Source organism: Orycteropus afer, unplaced genomic scaffold, assembly GCF_000298275.1.
Source record: "Orycteropus afer afer isolate SDZICR_OR568_19922 unplaced genomic scaffold, OryAfe1.0 scaffold00062, whole genome shotgun sequence".
NCBI classification, from domain to species: Eukaryota; Metazoa; Chordata; class Mammalia; order Tubulidentata; family Orycteropodidae; genus Orycteropus; species Orycteropus afer.
In genome coordinates, this window is record NW_006921649.1 from 6,546,654 (window position 1) to 6,560,926 (window position 14,273).

Genomic DNA, 14,273 nt, shown 5'->3' on the forward strand with positions numbered 1-14,273 from the left:
TAAACATTTACCTCAAGTAGACACACACCCTGGAGAGAACAATCATGGGAGAAGGAAGGGCTGCTTATGCACAGGGAAACAGCTCAGGGCGCAGAAGAGTATGGAGGAATGGACACTGGGAAGAGGTAACTATGGGGAGGAAGTGGGAGGGGAGCTGGTGTATTGTAAATTTTGGTCAATGACATGAGACAAAGTATATGTGAACTGCTGTATGAAAAGTGAACTTACTCTGTAAATTTTCACCCAAATCAAAATAAAATTAAAAAATATATATATACGGCATCTCTTATGGAGTAACAAGTAAATTGTAAACGAAAGCCTGTTGTTGCTGTTAGATGCCAGTAAGTCATTTGTGACTCACAGCCACCCTGTTACAACAGAATGAACACTGCCCATTCCTGTGCCATCCTCACAGTCTTTGCCATGCTTGAGCCTACTGTCACAGCCACTATGTCAGTCCATCGCATTGAGGGTCTTCCACTCTTTCGTTGACCCTGTACTTTACCAAGCATGATATCTTTCTCCAGGTGCTAGTCCTGAACTCTGACCATTTTCACTTCTAAGGAGCATTACAGCTGTACTTCCTCCAAGATAGATCTGTTCATTCTTCTAGTAGTCCATGGTATATTCAATATTCTTCACTAGCACCACAATTCAAATGCATAAATTCTTCTGCAGTCTTCCTTATTCATTGCCCAGCTTTCACACACATGTGAGGCACCTGAAAATACCATGGCTTGGGTCAGGTGCACCTTAGTCTTCAAAATTACATTCTGGCTCTTTAATACTTTAAAAAGGTCTTTTGCAGCAGAATTACCCAATGCAATACATCATTTGATTGTTGACTGCTACTTCCATCAGTGTTGCCTGTGGATCCAAGTAAAATGAAATCCTTGACAACTTCAATATTTTCTCCATTTATCATGATGTAGCATATTGGTCTCATTGTGACTATATTTGTTCTGACTGGCTGTCAGAGAGAAATGTATGAGTCATAATGCAACCCATAGGAAACATCTTGAGTAGATTGGACCCACTGTTAAGGAATGTTGTCAGTAATCCCAGATAAAACCTTTAGTGGAAGAGTTTTTTGACATGGCAGTCCCCTTATGATACCAATTACTGGTATGAGTCCCTGCCCTGGTAGCATTCTCAGGGCATGCACAGGATAGGTGGGATATAGTCAACTGGTCTGAAAGTCTTGCCAGCTGATGGGTGCTCCCATGCCATAGCATCCTAACAGGCAGACTGTAACAAATGGATGTGCTGGGTAGGACTCAAAGCCAGGAGACAAAGAAGGTCTCTGTGGGAATCATCAAAGGATACCTCTGGTTGGGAGTAAGATTTGCACACTTGGTTTGTATTAGTTCCAATGCTGTCACTAGCAATAAGTTGGTGGGAAAGGTTGTGATGGAACCACCTTAGGCCTGCATACCTTGAAGGAGAAGAAGATAATTCTGCTTTTGAAACTCTTTGCAGATTGCTGAAAATGACAGCAGTAATGTGATGGAATCAATGGTCAGCTGGGGGCAGGAGGAGGAACATATGTATGGAGAAATGTACATATTAGAATGGAATGGAGGCTGCCTTGAGCCCTGGTATGAGGTCTGATGAGTAGGATGTGCAGCAAAACCTGAGAAAATGAGCACCACCAGCAAGATGGGCCACTCCTATTGGTACTTTATAGTAATCAATCCCAAAGAACAACTCAAAATTCATGAAGGTATCCCTTGTTTGATTTAGCTTTGTAATTACTAGCCACCCTCCCAATGGGTTTCATTTAATAGGTCACATAGGAATGCATGACATCCTTGAGGGTATAAATTCTGAACTGAGCAGCAAATGTGCTGGAGAAAACCTACCTCAATTCATTTAAAACGAGATTATGAACAGGGGCTTGAAGATACATGTATTGTGATATCAGTACCAGTAACCATCAAGTCAATTCTGACTCAGAGAGACCTCATGTGAAGCAAAGAAGAACTGTACTCCTTAGGGTTTTCTATGGATAATTTTTTTGGAAGTAGATCACCAGTCTTTTCTTTCAAGGCATCTCTGGGTGGATGAAACTTCCAACCTTTTAGTTAGCAGTTGAGTACATTAATTATTTGCACCCAGAGACTTCTTATATTGTGATGAAGAGTTAATGACAACATAACAGGAAGTGGTAAAACAAACATTAGAATGCATCAGTAAGCATTTCTGCTAAAGCTGCTTCCTGGAGGAGAGGAAAGAATTAACTGCTTTACATAAAAGATTGGTAGATTTCTTGGTATTAAGTTTCAGATCCCCTACCATAGCTGGTAAGCATAATGAAGAGGGTTCATTGTGGGCCAATAGACTTTATAACAATGAACAAAAACAAAGAAGAAAGAAGCTATTCGAATGTATACAGACCTCAATGATACTGTGCACCAGAGTGAAAAATATTAATGCTCATTGATGAATGTTTTGTACTACTAAGTTGAATATTGTATTACATGTAGTGTTAGTACACTTACAATATGGCTTTATTTCATGATATAGTCAATTTTACGAGATCATGCACGTTTTCTAAGTTACAAAGTTCTGGTTGTATATAAGATATACTGGCCAGGTGAATTAGACAGTGTTGATACCTGTGGTAGTTAAGGTTGTGTGTCAACTTGGCTGGGCCTGGTTGAGTGGCTGGGAAGCTAGGTGGTAGTTATTCCTCATGATGAGGCTGGAAATCACCTCCATGGTGGGATCTACCACAGGCAGCTGAGTAGCTGCTTTAGGGATGTGGTCTACTTCCTGTATGCAAGAAGCAGCTTTGGGAATGGTCTCTAGCCTTTTGGCATGCTTGAACCCTGCATGTAGCCAAGTCGTTCAACAGCCTTCCATGTCCTACAGAAATTGGGACTTCATCTGGACTTGAATTAATGGCCTGCCATGTGGTTTGGTAACATTGGGACCATGCCTTTTTACTTGTCAACCTTGGGCTTGTCAGCCTCAGCAGCCAGCAGCTGAGTGAAGAAAAGCCTCTAGCTTCAGTGGGCCAGGAGCAGAAGGCAGAGCTGAAGCCCAAAGTTGAGGGGCTTTCACCCAGCCCCGAGAGCCTGGCACTTTGAACTTGGACTTAAAGCCTCCAAAATTGTAAGAGAATAAACCCCTGTTTGTTCAAGCTATCCCATTTGTGGTATAATCCTGTCAGAGCAGCACTAGGTAACCAAAACAATGCCCTACCCCCATATTCCCTAGGTCCACTTCTGAGGGCACCTGTAGATGAGTAAATAGTTTCCAGCATGATGGCAATTTAGCATCTCAAGTGCCTGCTTCTTTGCCTGAGGGCTTTCTGCAGCATCAGAAGTTTTCTGAGCCACGCAAGGAGAAACTCTATGGGCAAGGGAGTTAATGTTCAAAAACAAATCTTGACTATAAGGAAAAGGAGAATAATGGATAAATGCCCCAGCCTTCTAGCCTCTAATGGTACAATTCTGAGGCACCTTCCATACTGTATTTCAGAGGCTACCCAGAGAGACTGAGCCTCAGTTGCCTCCAGAGGTAATCTGCTCATTAAAGTACCTTTTATTTTTCCTGTGTAATTTTCCACACTCTCCCACTAGTGCTTCCTGGGATCATGTCCCAAATAAACCACTTGGACCTGAATTCTTGTCTCAAGTTCTGACTTTGGAGAAATGCAAACCAAGGCACCAAGCCTCACTTATCATTTTGGAGATGATTCCTCAATTTTTAATAAAGTTGGAAGCCTCAGAACAGTGTTTCATATGAACCATCAACCTCAAGAATCATACATCGCACTCTCTGGTCACCTTTCCACATTCCACTATATAGTCTCCTGGCTCCTGTTCAGGAAGCACTTTGGCACTCAGGGAAAACCAGACCTTGGTGTCCCTGTCCATGAATATAAGACAGGAAGAGACTGGTGGTCCAGAATGTAATGAGAGTATGCTTCTGTTCAGTACTCCCTGTCTGACACTACCCTGATCTTCAGACAGACCCTTATTCTCTGTCTAGACCAACTGCTTAGTTTGACTAGTGGGGAAGTCCATTGCTTGCTGACACCGCCTACACAGCCTTCCCTTGCTCTTGGGTAGTTGCCAAGCCAACTCCATCAGCCCTGTTGTAGCTGTCCTTGGTGCTGACCAAGTGTGAGCGTCCACTTTGCCATCTGCTTTGCTGTCCGTAATGCTGACCAATGATTCTTTCTTTCTTTTTTTGTCCAAGAAAATGCTAACTGAAAAAGCAAGCTTTTGAGGCATACATGAGGATCCAAGGATAAATATGACACTGAAGTACATTATGAGATTTAAGATATTGGACTGTGTATCCTGCATTAACACTAAAGAATCATCACTTCTTCCTGCCCCATATTTCCAGAACAAGTTCTGGAATTTAGTGCTGTTGCTGGAGGAGAGCAGAACTAAGTCAAAACCAAGGAAGGTTATATCTCCTAGGCCATTAGCCACAGCAAGGAAGACAGCCATACTTTGGCAATCTCCAGCTTAAAAATTCCTTTCTTCTAACTTCCCATATATAATCTATCAGAAAGTCCTGTGAATTCTATCTTGTAAATATTTCTTACATTAGTCCACTTGTTTTCACCTCCACTATCATTTCCATGATGATGGTGATTGTCACCACTATCTTCACCATCACTCTCATTCTAAGGGTTCTAATTACCATCATTTTTTTTGTTGTTTGAATCATCTCTCTAGGGTAAATTTTTCAAAGTGGAATAACTGGGCCAAAGTTTAAGTACATTTTGAAAGTATCTTGTCAGAATATTGATACCAATTTGCATTCCCACAATCTTGTACAATATGGTCAATGCCACTCTCAGATGGAAAGTGCTATAACAGCAATACATGTGTTTTTTTAATGATGCATTTTACTGTATGAAAGTTATACTTCAATTAAAACATTGACCAAAGGAAATCAATCAACCAAACAAAAAAACTAACACTTAGATGGTGCACAGTACTGGAGATCTGCTTCTGGAATGTCACAGCCTTGAAAAACCTATGGAGCAGTTCTACTCTGCACAGGTGGGGTCACCATGTGTTGGAATGGACTGAACAGCAATCAACAACAACCATATAGAGTGCTTAGCATGTGCCATGACAAGGATAAGGAAACCGTTGAGGTATGTTCTATTTTCCAGATCTTGTTTTTGTTGTTTTTAGGTGTCGTTGAGTCTATTTTCCAGATAGGATAATAAAACCCAGATAGATCAAGAAACTTGTCTGACTTCAGATCCTCAGAGAGGGTCGCTTAAACTTCCTGAGACCACACAGTATGCAAGGAATGAAACCGTTGCGTACCTCTCCCTCTGCTTCCGCATAGACACAGCCTTCCTCCTTGGCCCAGGGGAGAGAGATCAGAAGGGGGTTAGAGATGATAAGGGTTACAGTGGAGAAGGATGCGTTGCACGCGGGCTGGGAAGGGGGGCTTCCGGGACTGCAGGACCGCCAGAGCGGGTGTGATGCAATCACGCCAGTCGCTGCGTGGAAAGGCGGCTCCCGGGATGCGGGAACTGCCGTAAACCTAGTACGGCTGGCGCCCACCGCGCCCCGGTGAACCGCTGCCACTGGTCGCCTTCTTCTGCTGCTAACCCCTACGGGCAAACGCAGCCGCCAATCTTCATTCCTCCATTCTCTGAGACAGCTGCTGTGCTCCACCTGCGACCCCCGAGACCGCCCCCAACTGCTGGTAACCTCTGAGCGCCCTTAGCTACTGGCTACCCCTAACAGCCACCGCCAGCCACCAGAGCGCCGAGGGCGCGCCATGAAATTGGCTGCGGGCTCGTGCGGGGGCGGGTCCGGGGGGTCAGGCGGCGGCTGGGGCGGCGGACTCGGCAGCGGGGAAGAGGGAGGAGAAGATGGCAGCAGCCCAGGGGGCAAAGGAGGCTTCGGGGCTCGGGGCCGCGGCTTTGGCGGCGGCGGCCGGGGCCGAGGTCGTGGCGGCGGGGATGGTAGGGGCCGTGGCGCCGGCGGGCAGCGGCGCGGCTGCATAGCCAAGAGCGAGAACCGCCGCAGGAAGGGCGCCAAGGCAGTGGCGGTGGAGCCGCACCGGCACGAGGGCGTCTTCATTTACCGCGGAGCTGAGGACGCGCTGGTCACTCTGAACATGGTGCCAGGCCAGTCGGTGTACGGCGAGCGGCGCGTCACGGTGACAGAGGATGGCGTGAAGCAGGAGTATCGCACGTGGAACCCCTTCCGCTCCAAGCTGGCCGCGGCCATCCTGGGAGGGGTCGACCAGATCCATATCAAGCCAAAGTCCAAAGTGTTGTACCTGGGGGCTGCCTCGGGAACCACAGTCTCCCATGTTTCTGACATCATCGGTCCGGATGGCCTGGTCTACGCTGTGGAGTTCTCGCACCGCGCCGGTCGCGATCTGGTCAATGTGGCCAAGAAGCGAACCAACATCATCCCGGTCCTCGAGGATGCCCGGCATCCCCTCAAGTACCGCATGCTCATCGGTATGGTGGACGTGATCTTCGCAGACGTGGCCCAGCCAGACCAGTCGCGCATCGTGGCTCTGAACGCCCACACCTTCTTGCGCAATGGGGGTCACTTCCTCATTTCCATTAAGGCCAACTGCATCGACTCCACAGCTTCCGCCGAGGCGGTGTTTGCTTCTGAGGTGAGGAAGTTGCAGCAGGAAAATTTGAAACCTCAAGAGCAGCTGACCCTAGAGCCCTATGAGAGGGACCACGCTGTGGTCGTTGGGGTCTACCGGCCTCTTCCCAAGAGTGGCAGCAAGTAGCACCTGGCTCAGGCTGTCCCAGAAGTCTCCCCAAGACTGTTGTCATCTGTGTTACTCTGTATGGGTTTTCTTTGTGTGTTTTGGATTTTTGTTTTCTATTAAATGACGTAAAGAAACTGTACCCAGGTGTCAGTAAGGCCAGGTTGGGTTTTGCTGCAGGTAATATCAATCCCCAAACCCAGTAACCAAAAACAACTCATGATAGGGACCCATCAGGCATCATCCTAGGAGCTCTGCTTACTCTAATCATTCAGGGAAATATCTCCCCAGCACCCATCTTCAAATATGCATCTTCCACCCCCAGAGAAAAAACAGTTGCTGTGGAATTGCAGAAACTCTTATGTGTCAGAGTAGATCTGTGCTTCATAGGGTTTTCAATGGCTGATTTTTTCAGAAATCGATTGCCTGGCCTTTCTTCTGAGGTGCCTCTGGATGGACTTGAACCTCCAACCTTTTGGTTAGCAGTGAGCACGTTAACCATTTTCACCACCCAGGGACTCCTTGTCCATCACAGGGGTAAGGAAAAGATTACTAAGGAATTACTAATAAACTTTAAGATTTCCCTAGGAACTGATGGGGTAGTTTGCTTACATTGGCCATGTCACATGAGCAAGCCTGATCTTGGAGGGGAGTATAGGATATCAATGAACAGTAACACACACTATCTGACTCAAAGGCAGAATCTTAACCACTATATGGTATTTTACTACATAACTATTCAACTAAGCCCTGTTGCAAGAAGCTCTGGTGGTGCATTTAGCTGCTAACCAAAAGGGTGTTGGTTCAAACCCCCCAGCCACTCTGTGGGAGAAAGATGAGGCAATCTAATTCCATCAAGATTTTATAGCCTTGGAAACCTTCAGAGTCGCTGTGTGTTGGAATCGACTGGCAGTAAGTTATTGAAGCCCTGTTTCATTCATGATTACATTAAATCATCACACTGGCCCTGAGATGGTTTTGTTATTCTTTTACATGTGACGAACAAGGCCTTCTGAAAGCATATCAGTTACCGAAGTTTACATAGTCAGTAAGGATGTGGAACTTAACTGCCAGTCTTTGGGTCTCTAAATCCATCAGTATTTCCTGTACACCAAAATGATTATACTTCTTGCCGACATGGCATACACTGGACATACCACAAGGGTCTCCACTTTCAGTCAAAACACAAGGACACACAGCAGAGTTGTGGGGTCCTCACTGTGTGCCCCACTACCACCTCATTGTGTTACCCCTTTCCTAGATTTCAAAACAGCGAAATAAGGCAGGGAGATAGGATATGGTCCGCCTAGCAGAGTATTCTTTGGTCATCTTTTCAGAAGAGACCATTCCCTGGAGAAAGATATGCTAGGTAAAGGGAGGGTCAGCAAAAAAGAGAAGGCCCTTGTTCTGGTTACCTACTGCTGCTTTGACAAGAATATACCACAAATGGGAAAACTTTAACAAACAGGAGTTTATTCTCTTACAGTTCAAGAGGCTGAAAGTCCGAGTTCAAAGTGCCAGGCTCTAGGTGCTGTGTGAAAGCCCCTCGACCTTGGGCTTTAGCTGGGCCTCCTGCTCCCAGCCCACTGAAGCTAGAAGCATCTCTTCACTCAGGCCGCTACTGGCTGCTGAGGCTAACAAGCCCAAGGTCGACAAATAAAATGGCACAGACCCGATGTCACCAAACCATACGGCAGGCCATTAATTCAAGTCCATTGTAAGTCCCAAGGTTGGCAGAGCATGGCAGTCTGCTGAACAATGACACAGCTACATGCAGGGTCCACGCGTGCCATAAGCTAGAGACCATTACCAAAGCTGTTTCTTATATACAGAAAGCAGACCACATACCCAAAGGTACTCAGCTGCTCACAGTAGATTCCACCATGGAGTTGAGTACCAGTCTCATCATGGGGAATACTGCATCCAGCTGCCCAGCTACTCAAATAGGCCCAGCCACGTTGACAATGGACTTAACCACCACAACCCTCAATGAGACGGATTGACACAGTGGCTGCAATGATGGGCTCAGGTATAACAAGGATTGTGAGGATGGCGCAGGACCAGACAACGTTTCGTTCTGTTGTTCATTGGATTACTATTTGTTGGAGCTGACTCAATGGCACCTAACAACAGCAGAGTGTTCACACTGCAGAGTTCAACATACCTAAGTGGCATAAACAAGTGTCTCAGGAACAGTCAGAAAAAATGACTGCCAGAAGATATCAGTCTCTGAAGGACATTTCATGCACACCCTGAGATCCTGGATTCAGTACTTGGACTATGGCTTTTCCCAACCAGCCCTAAGGGAGCAGGAAAGTGAATCATCCTAGGAGAGCTGGGATGCTACAAAGCCTGGTAAATCCCTCCAAATTCATCCCTCCAAAAAGCCTTTTTTTTTTTTTTTTTTTTAATTTTCATTGTGATTTGGGTGAAAGTTTACAGAGAAAATATCATTTGCCATACAGCAGTTCATACACCTTTTGTTTCATGATACTGACTGCAATTCCCACAATGTAACAGCTCTCTTCCCACTTTCAAAAAAGCCTTTCACTTATTCATTCAAATAACACCCACTGCCAATTGTCATGATCATTGACATTTAGTCTGGGAATGATTACTCACTAATGTATCATATGAGGAACAGATTTACTGTCTTACAGATGTACCTGGGCACAGACTGTGGTTAGTCTGCCCTTTCCAAAATCATACTTTCTGAGCCAAAAGGAAGGTGAATCACAATTTTTTTTAAGGCAGCCACCTTCTCCTCTTCACCTACACACATATGGGAGAGCTACATTTAGATTTTTTGGCAAGGCTGATCAGAAGAGGGTGAAGGAGGTAAATGCCTGTAAGAATCCAGCCAGGCACTTCCATTAACAAGATGAAATCTTCATTACAAAGTCTTTTTTCCCATTTAATAGATGAGAAGGGTATAGATCAGAGAGATGACATGATATGCTTAAGATCCCTTAGTAAGGGTCTTGGCCTGAAATAAAATCCATGTCAGTCTGCCTTCAAAATCTATGCCTTTTACACTACATCCTAACAAGTCATCAGTTGCCGTTGAGTCTAATCCAATTCACAGCAGCCTGAGGTGTGTCATTGTAAAACTGTGCTCCATAGGGGTTTCAATGCCTAACTTTTTGGAAGTAGATCACTAGGCTTTTCTTCCGGGGTGCCTTTGGGTGGTCTCAAACCTCCAACCTTTCATTTCGCATCTGAGTGTATTAACTCTTTGTACCACCCAGGGACTCCTCTCTAATCCTAGGCTAATTTTGTTTTGAACATTTTATTGTGCTTTAGGTGAAAGTTTACATAGCAAATTAGTTTTCCATTCAATAATTTATAGAATATTGTTCTGTGACATTGTCTGCAATCCCTGACCTGTGTTAGCACTCATCCATTTCCACCTTGGGTTCCCCATTTCCTTTTTTCCAGTTTCCCTAACCCTTCCTGTTGCCTTCTTTTCTTTGTTTTTGGCCAAATGTTGCCTCTCATATAGTTGATTGCTCAAAGGAACACACTCCACATGGGAGTTAATATTTATTTTATAAGCTAGTCTATTATGTGGTTGACACGGGACCTCTAGGAGTAGCCTTAGTCCCATTTTCGAAGGCTGACTTAGGGCAGTAGTCAAGGAGTCCTCCAGTATCTATCTAATCTTGTTGTTAGGTGTGATCAAGTTCTCTGACTCATAGTGACCCCATGTACAACAGAATGAAATAGTACCCGGTTGAGCACCATGTTCACAATCCTTGCAGCCACTGTGTCACTCCATCTTATTGAGGGTCTTCCCCTTTTGCACTGATCCTCTACTTTACCAAGCATGATATCCTTCTCCAGGGAATGGTTGCTTCTGATTAAATGACCAAAGTAGGAAAGACAAAGTCTGGCCATTCCTGCTTCCAAGGAGCATTCCAGCTGCACTTCCTCCAGGAGAAATTTGCTTGTCCTTCTGACAGTCCATGGTATTTTCGGTATCCTTCACCAATGGCATAATTCAAAGGCATCAACTCTTCTTCGGTCTCTCTTATTCATTGTCCAGCTTTCACATACATATGAGGTGATTCAAAATACCATGGCTTGGGTTGTTTTTGTTAGGTGCCATCGAGTCATGTCCAATTCATAGTGACACTATCCACAGTAGAATGAAACATCGCCAGGTCCGCGCCAGCTCCATGATCCTTGCCATACTTGAGCCCTTTGTCACAGCCACTGTGTCTATCCATTTCATTGAGGGGCTTCCCCTCTTTTGTTGACCCTCCACCTTACCAGGCATGGCATCCTTCTCCAGGGAATGGTTCCTTCTGACAACATGACCAAAGTAGGTAAGATGAAGTCTGGCCATTCTCACTTCCAAGGAGCATTCCAGCTGCACTTCCTCCAGGACAGATCTGTAAGTTCTTTTAGCAGTCCACAGTAATTTCAGCATTCTTCGCCAACATTACAGTTCAAAAGTATCAGTTCTTAGATCGTCCAGGTCTCACATGCATACCAAGCAATTGAAAATATCATGGCTAGTGTCAGGCGCACCTTAGTTTTCAAGGAGACATCCTTGCTCCTCAACACTTGAAAGAGGTCCCTTGCAGCCAACTTGCCCAGTGTTATATGTCATCTAATGTCCTGACTGCTTCTTCCATTGGCATCAATTATAGAACCAAACAATGTGAAGTCTTCAATCTTTTCTCCATTTATCATGATGCTGCTGTCCAGTTGTGAGGATTTTTGTTTTCTTTATATTGAGATGTAATTCATACTGCAGACTGTATTCTTCAACCTTCATCAGTAAGTTCCTCAAGTCATCCTCACTTTCAGCAAGCAAAGTTGTATTGTCAGAGTATCGCAGGTTGTTAATGATTCTTCCTCCAATTCTGATGCCACATTCTTCTTCCTATAGTCCAACTTCTCAGATTATTTGCTCAGTGTGTTAGACTGGATTCTCTAGAGAAAAAAAGAACAGCAAAGTTTATATATGGAGAGAGAGAGAGAAAAAAAAATTATCTTAGGAAAATGGCTCACACACATATAGAAGCCAGCAAGTCCAAAGTTCGTGCATCAAACGTCAAGCTGGAGGCTTTTCCCAGCTCCTGCAACTGCAGGGGCTGAGGAGCTCAAGGCTGGCAGGCAGTACACTGGCTATTGACACCAACGAAAGATGAACCCAAGATCTCCAGGCTGAACGGTGGACTGCTCACTCACAGACAGTTGTAGGCAGCACAACAGAATCCCGATCCACAGAAGAATGTCTGTCTTCCCAGGATGTCCCTGAATATCCTGGAAGCAGGCCACACCCCTAGGAAAACTCCCCTTCAACAGATTGGCCACTCAGAACCCAGTCATCCAATCCCATCATGGGGACAACCACACAGAACTGGGGTCCAGCCAAGTTGACACACAGCTCCAACTATCACACTCAGCATATAGATTGAATAAGTATGGTGAGAGGATACGACCCTGATGCACTCCCTTTTTAATTTTAAACCATGCAGTGTCCCCTTGTTCTGTTCGAACAACAGCCTCCTGGTCAATGTACAGGTTCCTCATGAGCACAATCAAGTGTTCTGGAATTCCCATTCTTCTCAATGTCATCCACAATTTGTTATGATCTACACAATCAAATGCCTTTGCATAGTCATTAAAACACAAGTAAACATCTTTCTGATATTCCTTTGCTTTGAGCCAGGATCCATCTGACAGCAGCTATGGTATCCCTTGTTCCACGTCCTCTTCTGAATCCAGCCTACACCTCTGGACGTTGTCTGTCAATATACTGCTGCAAGCATTTTTGAATTATCTTCAGTAAGACCTTACTTGCATGCAATATTAATGATATTGTTCAATAATTTCCACATTCTGTGGGATCACCTTTCTTTCGAATGGGTAGAAATGTGGATCTCTTCCAGTAAGTTGGCCAGGTAGCTGTTTTCCAAATCTCTTGGCATAACCGAGTGAGTGCCTCCATTGGGGCATCTGTTTGTTGAAACATCTCAATGGGTATTCCACCAATTCCTGGAGCCTTGTTCTTTGCCAATTCCTTCATTGCAGCTTTAACTTCTTTCTTCAGTACCATTGGCTCTTGATCATATGGCATCTCCTGAAATGAATGAAGATTGACCAGTTCTTTTTGGTACAGTGACTCTGTGTATTCCTGCCATCTTCTCTTGATGTTTCCTGTATCATTCAATATTTTGCCCATAAAATCTCTCAATATTGCAACTCGAGGCTTAATTTTTTTTCTCAATTCTTTCAGCTTGAGGAATGCTAAGCATGTTCTTCCCTTTTGGTTTTCTAACTCCAGATCATTGCCCATTTCATTATATTTCATTATAGTAATTGGCTTTGTCTACTCGAGCTGCTCTTTGAAATACTCTGTTCAGCTCTTTTATCTTGTCATTTCTTCCATTTGCTTTAGCTACTTTCCACTCAAGGGCAAGTTTCAGAGTCTCTTGTGTCATCCATTTTGGTCTTTTCTTCTTTTCTCATCTTTTTAGTCACCTCTTGCTTTCTTCATGGATGATGTTCTTGATGTCATCCCACAATTCTACTGGTTTTTGGTCATTAGTGTTCAATGCATCAAATCTGTTCTGTAGATGGTCTCTAAATTCAGGAGGGATATATTCAAGATCATATTTTGGCTCTTGTGGACTTGTTTTAACTGTCTTTAACTTCGAGTTGAACTTGCATATGAGCAGTTGATGGTCTGTTCCACAATCAGCTCCTGGACTTGTTTTGGCTGAAGATACTGAGCTTTTCCATTGCCTCTTACCACAGATGTAGTCAATCTGATTCCTATGTATTCCAACTGGCGAAGTCCACGTGTGTTGTTGAAAAAAGGCATTTGCAATGAATAAGTCATTGGTCTTGCAAAATTCTGTCATGCTATTTCCAGCATCATTTCTGTCACCAAGGCCAAATTTTCTAACTACTGGTGATTCTTCTTTGTTTCCAACTTTTGCATTGCAGTCACCAGTGATAATTAACACATCCTGATTGCATGTTCGGTCATGCTTGGGTTAGGCACACCTTATCTTCAAAGTGATATCTTTGCTTCTTAACACTTTGTTGTTGTTGTTGTTATGTGCTGTCGAGTCAGCCCCGACTCATAGTGACCCCTCCTTGGGTTTCCGAGGCAGTATCACTACTTCCGAGGAGAGGCTGGTGGGTTTGAACCATCAGCCTTCTAGTTAGCAGTCAAGTGCCTTAGGCACTATGCTACCAGAGCTCCTTCTTAACACTTTAAGGAAGTCTTTTGCAGCAGATTTACCAAGTGCAATATGGCATCTGATTTCTTGACTGCTGCTTCCATGGGTGTTGATTGTTGATCCAAGTAAAATGAAATCCCTGACAATTCCATCTTTTCTCCATTTATCGTGATGTTGAGTATTGGTTCAGTTGTGAGGATTTTTGTTTTCTTTATGTTGATGTGTAATGCATACTGAAGACTATAGTCTCTGATCTTCATCAGAAAGTGCTTCAAGTCATCTTCACTTTCAGCAACAAAGGTTGTGTCATCTGCATATGGCAGGTTGTTAATCAGTCTTCCT

General features: G+C 44.4%; 1 protein-coding gene across 1 annotated transcript; it reads left to right on the forward strand.

Annotated features, from left to right (window-relative positions):
* The first annotated feature begins 5,769 nt into the window (after positions 1-5,769).
* On the forward strand, positions 5,770-6,750 carry FBLL1 (fibrillarin like 1). Its single transcript, XM_007939743.1, has one exon. It carries the CDS (start codon positions 5,770-5,772, stop codon positions 6,748-6,750), a length of 981 nt encoding a protein of 326 aa, XP_007937934.1.
* The last annotated feature ends 7,523 nt before the right edge of the window (positions 6,751-14,273 follow it).

What these genes read in the sequence shown, in the direction of transcription:
- FBLL1 (XM_007939743.1), top strand. Translation starts at nt 5,770, where the DNA reads ATGAAATTGGCTGCGGGCTCGTGCGGGGGCGGGTCCGGGGGGTCAGGC.